This window comes from Silurus aristotelis (assembly GCF_946808225.1).
Source record: "Silurus aristotelis genome assembly, chromosome: 15".
Lineage (NCBI taxonomy): Eukaryota > Metazoa > Chordata > Actinopteri > Siluriformes > Siluridae > Silurus > Silurus aristotelis.
The window spans coordinates 9490164-9503220 of NC_139588.1; the positions used below are offsets into that span (position 1 = coordinate 9490164).

At 37.2% G+C, this 13057-nt stretch overlaps 2 protein-coding genes across 3 annotated transcripts; one reads left to right on the top strand and one right to left on the bottom strand.

Annotated features, from left to right (window-relative positions):
* Window positions 1-1582: 1582 nt before the first annotated feature.
* LOC310738412 (MARVEL domain-containing protein 3) lies at window positions 1583-4949 on the bottom strand. The gene is made up of 4 exons (XM_083563400.1): window positions 4681-4949; window positions 4224-4347; window positions 3734-3852; window positions 1583-2685 (listed from the first exon to the last, which is right to left on the bottom strand). The coding sequence occupies exons 2-4, from the start codon at window positions 4343-4345 to the stop codon at window positions 2033-2035; spliced, it is 894 nt and encodes a 297-aa protein (XP_083419526.1). The 5' UTR covers window positions 4346-4347; window positions 4681-4949; the 3' UTR covers window positions 1583-2032.
* Window positions 4134-13053, top strand: mcm3l (MCM3 minichromosome maintenance deficient 3, like). Of its 2 annotated transcripts, none has more exons than XM_083563396.1 (18): window positions 4134-4152; window positions 7906-7997; window positions 8171-8283; window positions 8525-8733; window positions 8835-8965; window positions 9052-9290; window positions 9387-9495; window positions 9596-9749; window positions 10000-10131; window positions 10318-10526; window positions 10698-10872; window positions 11394-11520; window positions 11657-11807; window positions 11910-12050; window positions 12139-12239; window positions 12327-12415; window positions 12518-12593; window positions 12722-13053. In XM_083563396.1, the coding sequence occupies exons 2-18, from the start codon at window positions 7926-7928 to the stop codon at window positions 12918-12920; spliced, it is 2427 nt and encodes an 808-aa protein (XP_083419522.1). In that variant the 5' UTR covers window positions 4134-4152; window positions 7906-7925; the 3' UTR covers window positions 12921-13053. The 2 variants fall into 2 exon arrangements, with proteins under 2 accessions (XP_083419522.1, XP_083419521.1); XM_083563395.1 differs by lacking the exon at window positions 4134-4152 and adding an exon at window positions 7250-7769.
* Window positions 13054-13057: the final 4 nt, after the last annotated feature.

Consider the following 13057-nt stretch of genomic DNA (forward strand, 5'->3'; position numbering starts at 1 on the left):
ATATTACCAGGATCGCCTTCCTTCACCTTTGAAATATTGCTAAAATTTGAAATATGATGTCGTTACAAGATGCAGAAAAACTACTTCATGCTTTTGTTACATCTAGATTAGACTACTGTAATGCTTAACTGTCTGGGTGTTTGAGTAAGTGCATAAATAAGCTTCAGTTAGTTCAGAATGCAGCAGCAAGAGTCCTCACTAGATCTAAAAAAATATGACCACATCACCCGTTTTAATCAGTCTACACTCCCAATTGAATCTCGCATTGATTATAAAATACTACTACTGATGTATAAAGCACTTAACGGTCTCGCACCCCAGTATCTGAGTGAACTTTTTTACCAGTATGATCCTCCACTCTTACCTAGATCAAATGGTGCAGGCTATTTGTTGGTACCTCTAATAATGAAGACTACAGCAGGGGGCAGATCATTTTCTAATAAACCCCCACAGTTATGGAACAGCCTTCCAATAAGTGTTCGGGACTCAGACACAGTCTCAGTGTTCAAGTCGAGGTTGAAAACTTATTTATTTAGTCAAGCCTTTTATCAGTAGATTTTTCTTAGGTAAAGGAGCAGATCTGGAATGAGCATGGATATAGAGTGTTTGGGGAACTGGGATATTTGTATGCGGTGGTCCCCTCACATTCACACGTTCACTCAGGTTTGTTGACGGTGGTGTGGTGGGTCGTCTCTTATCCCAGAGATCCCTTATGTCTGTGTTAGATTCTGGTTCTCCCTTTTAGTTATGCTGCCATAGCGAGTCTTGCCGGAGTCCAAACTGCACAGTGACACTAACTTTCATACACCAATAGGGACACTTAATAATCCATATCCTTCTCTTCCTGTCACCCTCTTCTCTCTCTCTCTTTCTCGGTCGAGTTAAACATGCTCCTGAGGCTCCAGTGACCCCTGTTCCTGCCCCTCTCCCCTCCGTGGATCTTCACACTTCTGTGCAGCTTGGGACGGTCTCTCATCAACACCTTGGGTGGTTCCATGTAATTCTGGAGTAGAACGGGAGCTTTGAGGATGGATTGGACTGTAGTTGATGTCATCAGTCTCCTACACTGACTCGGGAATACAGTTTGCTTCTGATCATCATCACTGTACCCCGCAGCATTGTATATCTGCTTCAAATGGACATTTGATGCAACACAGATGAGGATGGGTTCCCTCTTGAGTCTGGTTCCTCTCAAGGTTTCTTCCTTATGCCATCTCGGGGAGTTTTTCCTTGCCACAGCTGCTCATCAGGGACAAACATACTTACAAAGAACATATTTACGTTTAATCACCACATTATCTGTGTAAAGCTGCTTTGAGACAATGTTCATTGTTAAAAGCGCTATACAAATAAAAATGAATTGAATTGAATTGAAAATTGGTTATTAAAGTGGGTCTGTCAAGCATAGCTAAGGCTCAAAATATCAAAATTATTATTATTATTGTTGCACCCTTTTAATAATTATACTGGTCACTTCAGTTGAAAAGGCTTAATTCAAGTCCCAGTAACTCAGAGAGAACAAAGTGTCAACTTGGATGTGGTGGAAAGTTAAAAATAAAATAAAATAAAATAAATAGATTGGTTTTTAGGTTTATAAAACTGTATTTATTCAATTTTATAATTTTTAATCAATTATAATTTTTTAACAGGTAAAAAGGTCCTTGGGGCAAAAAAGTTTAAGAACCCTTGATTGACATTAGGCAGTCATAGCTAGACATCATTTTATTTAAAAAACAAAACAAGTATTTAAACCAGTGTAAACAACAAGTGTATACTGCCTCCTAGCGGTTACAACATTAAATCAAACCAGCAAAAATCTATACAATAAGCGTGTATTTTAACATTTAAACTTAATATATTTACCTACTCATTCACATTATAGATTTAGTCAAATATGGATGTATAAAATACATTTTAAGCATAGTGTAGTAAAATGTTTCTTAAACACCATCATATGTTAAAAATGTGTACAAAATATTAAAAAAGACAACAAAACATCATATTCAACATCAACCACACTCTGGGCTGAAGTTTATATATAGATGCCTGACTCAAGTGGTGTGTCCTGGCTATTGTCTGGCCGGTTAGGTTTCTGTGCTTTATTTTGAGCATTAACATACCGGTTCACATGGTAAATTGTTTTACCAGTAAGCATGGCTCCGATAGCATATAAAATGGTCACTATGATTCCAAACAATGCCACAGCTGCATCTGCACCGTTCACACTGCAGTTCATCCAGGTCTGTCCGTTACGGGCGTACAGTCGCTCGCGCAATAAACACACGTCTGTCGAGTTCACTTTTATCACAAAATATAAATACAGGCCCACTGCAATGACATAAGCCACTGCTCCAATCGCCTGGAATGCAAACTGACCAATCAGGATCTTCCGGGAAAGCATATGGGCAGGCTTGTTGCCAGACATGACAATTAAGAGAGACAGTACGCCAAATGTGATGCTGAATGCCAGGCCGCCATAGATTCCAGGAGCTCTCATTTGTGAAAACTGCATATCAAGATCACGCACCTGCTGGAGCTCTGTCCCTTCGAACGGGATGATGGCGTCAACAAAACTCCCGCCGCTTGCAAAACTCATAGCCGACATGCCTGATAGAGTCACGTAAGCAGCCACGACACAGAACAACACCAGAAGGTTGCACAAAAATGCACACATCAGCACAATTCCTGGAACACACAAAGTGGAATAATGCACTTATGAATAAAGATGATATGCATTGCAACCAACTGTAAATAATAGTATAGGAATGTTCGGATGTGTTGGAGCGTAGAAAACCAATATTTATAAATCCTTCTGCTGCAAGCAGAGAGCGCAAAACAAGTTAAACAAGCTTAAAGGAAACATACGCAGTATCGTAGGGCGTGGTGTGAGCCGAGATAGAACTACTTGTGCTGTAAACATCTACACAAACACACCTCCACTTACTTCGTTTATATTAAATGAAAATTACGAAACATGAGCTCAAAACTTACTGACTGTGAAAACCGTAATGTTGATATGTTTATATATAAAACTCAATTATTCCTTTTTTCTTTCTTTATTTTCCACTTCACCCTGTATAACACTACCTAAGATACTCTCTAGATCAGCAGTCCCCTACCATCAGGACTCGGACCAGTACAAAGTTTGGCTCGGACCAGTTTAGTTTGGTACTGGGCTGTTTAGGAAGAATAAAAACTTTCATTTTATATTTTAATTTGATTGACTTTTGCATATTTTTTTTATTTTTATTAAATAAATTCATTGATTTTAAATTTGAATGAATTCATTAATTCTGGTAGCTGCATTTATCAATGCATAGAAAAAAAACTGCGAAGGTGCAGGAAAGTATTACGCACTGTGATGATTAATACACCGATAATTTCCAGCACTTATTTTAGTCACGCCGTTTATTTTTTTAAGCATTATAAAATTAAGCTGCCACTGACTCTGTATTATGTGATTTGAGTTTCATTTTCATTATACACATAACTAAATTCATAATTAAAATCATATACTATGTATAACAGTAATATGATCCCAGAGAAATTGTTGCTTTTGTATAATTGGTACGTGGTGCAAAAAATGTAAAAAAAAATTTTATCCTTTTGTTGTTTTTTTTTTTTTTTTTTTTTTTTTTGGGGGGGGGGGGGGGGGCGAATGGGCACTGCTCGAGATCGATCACTATCGTGTAAATTCACACTGCCAATCTACACCTGATTTCCTGATACACACCCCTTCTGGAGCAAATGTGGGCACACTTTGACCCATGGACATCTCCTGATGTTGGCCTTCTCCCATGCTGGGAATGGGATGACTGGTTTCTAGAGGTGTACTGGGATCTAGCAGATGATCTGTTGGAAAATAGGTTATATTTGAGGCATCAAAAGTGATACCAGGAAACTAGAAAGAATACAGTGGAAACAAATGGTCATACCAGTGCTTTTTTTCTTTAGATTTTTGTACATTTTGTTTTCAAGAACAACATATTAAAGGGTTAAAAAGTTCAGTAGTTTGTCTGATAAGATCAAGGCTGTAAAAATGAAAGAAGGGGGGGGGGGAATGTTATAAACTTCCTGGCGTCCATTATCCAAAATAACTATCCATGGGTATGAAAGGGCTGGAAAATGTGATCATGAAGACTCCAGATTGAGGTGAATATTGGGGTAGAAAAAAATATAAATTTTATTCTGGTAAAAGTGCATTAGTGTGTACATATACACACCTGCTGTTGGAGGATGGTCGCGTATTTTGATGCGGTCGGTGATGTCGTTGTTGTTGTTGACGCTCTCTGTGGCCTCCTCTGTGCTTCTCTCGGGGTCCACGCTGGCTTCTGGACTCACTCATAACTAAAACCACAAAGCAGGGAACAATAATGTCAAACTTTTCTCTTCTATTTGACAAAGCAATCCGAGACGAATAAATAATCGAACATAATGAAAAAGTGAAGATTGTAAATTGATAACGTTTAGATGAAAATGAAACCTGTTGTGCACGCGCCATTTGTTGTTGTTGTTGTTGTTTTTTTTTTGCGGATTATTCACTACAAGCAAATGATTTTCAGGAAACATTGTGAAAGGAAAAAGGCCGGACATATCCGCAATCCGGTCTCAAGTTATACAATAAACTACACCAAAGACGCTGCAGTTGAACAGGTGCAGGAGGGGGAAAAAAACACTTACTAATGATGATGATGTTGTTGATAATAATAATAATGATGATAATATGCTTATCTGGGTCGAGTTACAATCTCAAAATCTCCGTTTCCGAGTTGGAGGTGAACAGCCGCTTTCGGTCAAAATCCGAGACCGCTTCTGCCGGAGTTTTTGTCACGTGATTCGAGTCGCACCTGCAGAAGGGGCGGGGCTTATGCTGTGCGACTATATAAGCTCGCACTATTCGCTTTTAAAAGTAGTTTGGACGCAAAGTTCATTAAAGAGCGCAGTGTCGCTTAATTTGTCTGTTATATATAAACGAACACTTTAAAAAGTTCATGTTGTTTCAAGGGTTGTTCAGTGAGATAAGGGGTCGCCTTGGTGTGTTTGTGCTTTCTTTTATGTTGCTAAAGAGCCATTTCTCTTTTCTGGTGAGAGCACAATAGCTGGGGAAGAAGCTGTTTCTAAAGTGATGCTCAGGAACGCTGTGAAGAAACATATAAGGTTATTTATACGCATGTCCATGTTAAAATCACTTACACTGGATAAATCTTAAATAAATCTTATTTTAACCACCAGTCTAGTGTTTATTTTGTCTTTGAGTGAAATCTCAATGCTTGGTGAATATCATCATGGTAACGTAGTGACTTAAAGCCAGATGATCCACTACATATTTATGTAATAAACTAATGTTAGTCTTACTGTAATTCAGCATATTAAATAAAATCTGATTGAGTATTTATATATACATTTAAATTGTTTTAATAATTTGTTTTAATTACACTTTTCTTAAGGAGGTATGGTGGTAAAAATGGCTACACTCTGGGTTTACTTTTTGTTCATGTTTACCATGATATGTGTGTAGGATTCCAACGGGCTTTCTGGTTTCCATTCCAACTCGAAATACAGTGGTCATTATATACCTTAGAAACTGAATACTTGTACTTTTAAGTAATTACAGTATTGTGGAAATACTGGGCAGGTGTTTGGTCAGGATTAATGGTCTTCAATGCGGAGAAATTTCAGGCAGATACTTATCCATCATACAATACCATCAGGGAGACATGTGATTGGGCTCAAATTAATTCTGCAGCATGACAACAACCATAAAAATACAGCCAATGTCTTTAAGAACTTACTTCAACATAGAGAAGAACATGGAGTCCTGGAAGTAAAAGTTTGGCCCCCACAGAGTCCTGACCTCAACGTCATTGAATTTGTCTGGCATTTCATGAAGAAACAGAAGGATTTAAGGCAGCCTATCCACAAAAGATCTCTGGTTGGTTCGTCAAGATGTATGGAACAACCTACCTGCCGAGTTCCTACAAAAACTGTACCTAGAAATAGTCACACCAAATATTGATTTCATTTTGATTTCTAATCTGTTCATACTTTCCATTTTGTTAACTAATAAAAATCAACTCAACACTATTTTTTAAAAGCAGTCACATTTTAACGCTTTTTCAAACCTGACTAAAACCTATGAACAGAATTGTACATTTACAAATTTTATATATATATATATATATATATATATATATATATATATATATATATATATATATATATATATATATATATATTTATGTTTTAGTTCTTTCTCCAAAGTATGTTACAGTTCCCGAACGTCTCTTGTCATGTAACCAATGACTTTATGCTCTACACCGTAGACTGGGCTCAGTTTCTCATACAGCCATCATGCAATCTAGTCCATTGATTGATAAAAAAATAATAAGAATAAATCCATGACAATGAATGAAAAACGATATCCGTTAGAGTGGGTTTATGATTTTATTGTCATTGTGTTAAACACGTCCATGCGTGTGCTTCGAATTTTAGGTCTGTTTATTTTTCAAGAACAAAACTTCTACAATCATAAAAGAAAAGTACATATTGATAGAAAAAAATAAATGCTCATAAAAAAATAAAATTTCTCCTTAGAATTTCTCCTTTTGCAGGTACTTTCACTTAATCTTACGATTCTACAGACGTGTATCTCATTGGCCAAGCTTCAGCTTTCTTAAGGTCACAGAAACAGTGCAGAAAATGTATTTAAATGAACATAACATTAAGCAATAAAAAGAACATTGAACAGTTACAGACAGAAAAAATATAAATTAATCATTAACTGGAATGTAAATTACTTCAAATACATGAAATGAGCTAATAATCAAAATGTATTAGGGGGGCTAAACCTCATCCCCTTACAAATGTATACACTGAAATATTATACCTAAAATCTAAACTTTAAAATAGTGAATTTAGAATATATAAAATAAGTGCACTTGACAATACACAGCAATATTTAACCTTTAAAAGTTTATTGCCTAATGATAAGTAACAGAGGGTACATTTATATTTTTACAGCAACAAGGGTTACAAGACTGCTTTAAATATGGATAAGTTATCAGGTTTCAGCGTTAAACTTGAGAGCTGTTTTCATGCAAAATCACATTGGTGTTATAAAAGAGAAATAGTCATTTAAAATATTTTTTACATGTAAATATATTATTATTAAATTAATTTTTATCAGTTAAAAACAATGACTACATTTGATTGCAACTTTTGGACTGTCATACCTTTTTGGCTGGTTGCAATATGAGATACTTATATAAGCCCTACTGACATTATCACTGATACTAGAATAGCAATTTGTATCAGTCTTTACAATTCCTTTTAAAAATCCACTAAAAACGATTTTTGCTGTAACCTTTCATTTTTCTAATTCACAAGCATGCCAAGTAAAATAAAAGATAGTCTGAATGCAAGTACCAATTCTCCACTAAACAACAAAAAACAGTATAATGTGTCATGTCCTTTGCCACAAGCATTGCAGCAATACCATATACCAAGCAAGACCCTCACATTTTAGTCTGGTATACAGTAGTTTTATTAACAAAAATACTCCTCCTTATACAAATATTATATAGACATAGACTTTGGTATTACTTGAAACTGAATGGAAGATGCCTTTGCTATACACAGTTAATTGCCCAATTAGGTAGTTGATTGGTTCCCACGCCTGCAAACTCTAGCAGTTCCTGCAGTTTAAAATGATGTCTCTCTCTTTTGTAAAAGAGAAATTTCACCTCATGTGCTATGTGAGTTATACTTCTGTAAGTATTTGTATATCATGTCTACATATGACTTGAATACAATAAGAAATCATTATTAAATAAAGCCTAACTTTTACATGTAAAGCTGCTGTTGATTGAGGACTGGTACTAAACAAAATGCTTTTTCATTGTTAAGAGCTGTAATATTGTGGGAAAATGGATGGTGGCTTTGAGGATCTTGAGCTACGAGAAGCGCAAAGAGAATACCTGGACTTTTTGGATGATGATGTGAGCGCTTAAGCAAATATATTTTCTTCTCTTCAATTGATAATTGCACAAGAACAGCATGGGCATCATTTCTCTACATTTTCTTTGGTGATTGCTTGATTGAAACAATGAATGTTTGCAATGCCTTTAATCGGACACTGATCGATCACGACTATGCTTGAATTTCTTCACAGCAAGACCAGGGTGTGTACCATGAGAAAGTCAGAAGTATGGTGTCTGAGGGCCAGTCTCGGCTCATCATCAATATTAATGACCTGCGGCGAAGGAATGAAAAGCGAGCCAAAGAGTCAGTAACCCTGCTTAGATTTTGTGAAAATATAAATTAGAATGTGGTGATATTTGTTTGATTGGCAATGTTTTCTGGCAAACACACATCGGTCACACATTATATTTGCACATCAGTCTTTGGTCGAGTTTTTTAAGTGAAAGTTTTTGGGTAAGGCTGGCTTTCATTTTGTCTCAGATGTAAAAACAATAGTGGTATTGATTTTTTTATTTATTTTTGTTTGTTTGTTTGTTTTTAACAGACTTCTAAAGAATGCATTCTGTGAGTTGGTTGCATTCCAGAGAGCTCTGAAAGACTTGGTGGCTTCCATTGATGCAACATATGCCAAACAGTTTGACGAGTTCCATGTTGGTTTTGAGGGCAGCTTTGGGAACAAGCATGTCTCCCCTCGTACTCTAAGTGCCCGGTTTCTGGGAAATCTTATTTGTTTGGAGGGCATTGTTACCAAGTGTAAGTATAATATGTTTGGGAATTACAGATTTCCAATTTTTCCTCTACAGGTTGCTTTATGTAGGTATAGTCCAGTTTTTTCCCTTATTCTACTGTCTCAGGTTCACTGGTCAGGCCAAAGATCATGCGCAGTGTTCATTACTGTCCTGCCACTAAGAAAACCTTGGAAAGGAAATATACTGATCTGACTTCACTGGATGCATTCCCCTCTAGTGCTATCTACCCAACCAAGGTGTGTAAGTGATGCTAGTGTTGATCAACCCCTTCCAGTGGTGTTTTAAAAATGTGGACCTGTTGGTTTTGTGTGTGTACATATAGGATGATGAGAATAATCCTTTGGAAACAGAGTTTGGGTTGTGCTCCTATAAGGATCACCAGACCTTGACCATCCAAGAGATGCCAGAAAAAGCTCCTGCCGGACAGCTTCCTCGCTCAGTTGACATAATTTCTGATGATGATCTTGTAGACAAAGTTAAGCCAGGAGATCGTGTACAGATAGTTGGTGTGTACAGATGTTTACCTGCTAAACAAGGGGGGTTTACCTCAGGAACCTTCAGGTATGTGAAGGTTTATAATTCAACTGCTAGAAATCTTGCCTGTTGTTGTCTCAAACCTGTGAATCTACAGCTTGATTACATGTTTGTTCCATACAGAACTATACTTCTAGCCAACAATGTCAAGTTGATGAGCAAAGAAATTGTTCCCACGTTTTCTGCTGACGATGTTGCCAAGATTAAAAAGTTCTGCAAAGCTCACTCGAAAGTAAGCAGCAAAGAAACAATACAGATTAATTTACTGGTCAAAATTGTTGCACTGCCCCCTGCTTAGCATGTTGACATATAGCTTTTGCTGTTTTGTTCAGGATATATTTGAGCACCTAAGTCGATCACTAGCCCCCAGCATCCATGGCCATGAGTACATAAAGAAAGCCATACTCTGCCTGCTCCTTGGAGGAAATGAGACCAATCTAGAGAATGGCACTCGCATCAGAGGCGACATCAACATCCTGCTTATAGGTTAGACTTGAAGTTGTACACTTTATTTTGTTTTGTTTTGACTTGAGGTATATGGAAAATTCAATGGGAAGTTTCGAGTTTAAAAATAATTTTCTTGGTTAGCATAGCATACCTGCATAAGTTTGTAATCTTTAACTTAATATACATAACATTTGGGCTGGTGATGTTCCTATTGTAATCATCACTACATAAAGTAATGCACATTGAAGTGAAATACTTTTTTTCTTTTTTTTTTTTTTTTTTTTTGTAGGTGACCCATCAGTTGCCAAATCTCAGTTGCTGCGATATGTCTTGTTCACTGCACCGAGAGCCATTCCCACCACTGGACGAGGCTCGTCTGGGGTGGGTCTAACTGCTGCAGTTACCACTGATCAAGAGACAGGTGACTAAAATGCAGTGAAATTGTGGGCTAATATTCTGAAATTGGCAACCTCAGATGACATCTGTACTTTTTTTGTTGTTTTTTTTCTTTTCTTTTTTTTTCAAGAAAGCCCAATTAGGTTACCAAATATTGAGGATTTAAGATCTTTTGTAAAAATTTGCTAATTTTTCAATGCTTGTCTCTCAGGTGAGCGCCGGTTAGAAGCAGGTGCTATGGTCCTTGCTGACCGAGGGGTTGTGTGTATTGACGAGTTTGATAAGATGTCTGACATGGACCGCACAGCCATTCATGAGGTAATGGAACAAGGGAGAGTCACTATAGCGAAAGCTGGGATCCAGGCCAGACTGAATGCTCGCTGTAGTGTGTTGGCTGCTGCTAACCCTGTGTATGGAAGGGTAAGTTATAGTATACTAGCTTTGGGGTATGCTAACTTCTGGTAAACACCTCCTTTTACTGTGTTTTTTTTGTTTTTTTTATTTAGCTAGATAAATTGTATAGTGTTTGGCATATAACAAATGTGTTTAAATGGGTTTTATTTGTCCCTCCCTCACTTATGTCCATGCCAGTATGACCAGTATAAAACCCCTATGGAGAACATTGGGCTGCAAGATTCTCTACTTTCCCGATTTGATTTGCTCTTCATTGTTCTGGATCAGATGGATTCAGAGAGTGATCGTGAGATTTCAGAGCATGTGCTACGCATGCACAGATACAGACCTCCAGGGGAGCAGGAAGGGACAGGTGAGCTTGTTATTTAATGAAAATAAATAAGGTCTGTTGGAAATTGATACACTTGTCAAAGAATCTGAATGCCATAATTTCTGGTGTCAGGGGTCAAGAGGGCCCTTCTGATGGGATGCTATTCCTTCTCTTTCCAATACTCTCTGGGACTAAATCATGAAACGTCACTTACCAGGACTAAACATGACATTTTTGTAAGATAGACTTAAAAATATTTGTATTTGCCATGAAATATCCATTAAAGCTGATATGGCAATAAACCCAAATACAATCAATGCTTTCATATTCCAGAGAGGTTAGCCAATCACTTTTGTATAACTATACAATACATGAATACATAGTTAGAGAATGAAAAAAAAATATAAGCAATGTCTATTAAATAGGAAGTTATATTGAGAAACCAGCATACGTGACTTATATATGTACTATTTTGGTTGTGAATTATTGTGCTGTCCAGTAGGCAATATAATGTATCCTGGTGTACTATATATCAAGACCAACTTTTCTATTGTGGACAATAGCCATGCCTTTGGGAAGCACAGTGGATGTGTTTGCCACAGAGGACCCAAACATCACTGAGGCCACTGAACAGGAGCTGCAGATCTATGAGAAAAAGGACAATGTCCTTCATGGCCACAGGAAGAAAAAGTAAGCCCTGGTTTCAATACGTTCACAGAAGAGATCGGTTTTATTTGTGCACCTCAAAGAGCTGGCAAACTGGAAACATTTTAAACAAAATGGTTGAATTAAAGCTGTTTCATTAACCCCTGATCAAAACTTTCAGAGAAAAGATTGTCACTATGGAGTTTATCAGAAAATACATACATGTGGCAAAGCTAGTGAAACCAGTTCTCACTCAGGAGGCTTCCGACTACATTGCTGAAGAATATACCAAACTGAGAAGCCATGAACAGGTCAATAACGACCTGGCAAGGGTGTGTATCCAGGATAGCACTGAGAATTTCTAGTCATTTTCACTAACTCCTTGATCTTATGTCCTGTTTATTTTTGTGTTTTTGTTTGAAACGTGGCTCCAGACGATGCCAGTCACAGCACGTGCCCTAGAGACTATGATCAGGTTGGCCACAGCTCATGCTAAAGCCCGCATGAGTAAAAGCATTGAGTTAGGAGACGCAGAGACTGCTCTAGAGCTCATGCAGTTTGCCTATTTTAAAAAGGTAATTGTATGAAGATTTCTTAAAAAAATATATATATATATAATATATAATATTAAAACTTAAAGCTTATTCTAAATGGTCTACATAGATTCTGGAGAAGAATAAAAAGAGGAAGCTTCCTGAAGATGGTGTGGATGCAGATATGGACACAACTCAGAGCCAGGAGACCCAAAGCCAAAGAAGTGTCAGGTCTGAGATTTGAGATTGTTCAGTTTTTAGATAGTAATAGTGCCTTAAATCTCATGTAATGGATATTTTTATTGATTCTATCCACAGGAAACGTTCTCGTGTATCTAAAGATGATATGGATTCAACAATGGCAGACGACTCTGATGATCCATATGACTTTACAGAAGATGGAAACGGTCAGATATTTCTATCACATCTCAAAATTACTACAGAAACATTTCCAGTTGATGTTTAGTTTGATTAAGCTGGTTGTATTTTTTTTTTTTTTTAATCAATAGCCCAACCCAGTCAACCAACCAGACCAGTATCTCAGAGAAGTAGCCAAAGGAAGAAAACGGACATAAGTCAAGACAGGTTGAGTTTTGCAACTTTTTCCTTTTAAGTCTCTTATTGTACCACACAAACATTGAAGTACAGTAGTTCTCTGCCTGATGTGCTCTTGTCATGTTTTATGCTGTACTATTTATTGACCCTTGTTCCAGGATGAAGGTTTTCAAGGCAGCCCTCCTCAAAGCATTCAAGGTGACCAGGTCTCAGTCCGTGCCAATTCCTGAACTTCTCACTCACGTTAACAAAGGCCAGTCAGAGGAATTTGATCAGCAGGAGGTGCAATTACTTCTGGAGCGCATGCAGGATGATAACCAAGTCATGGTGTCTGAGGATGTGGTCTTCCTTATCTGATTAAAGGACTTGATGGACACGATAAAGGAAATGATGGACTCTACACATGATCACAGATTTGAGATTGTTGTATATTTTGAATTATTGTCTGTAGGGTTCATTGTTGGTAAATAATAAATAGTTTGAGCACCTATGAA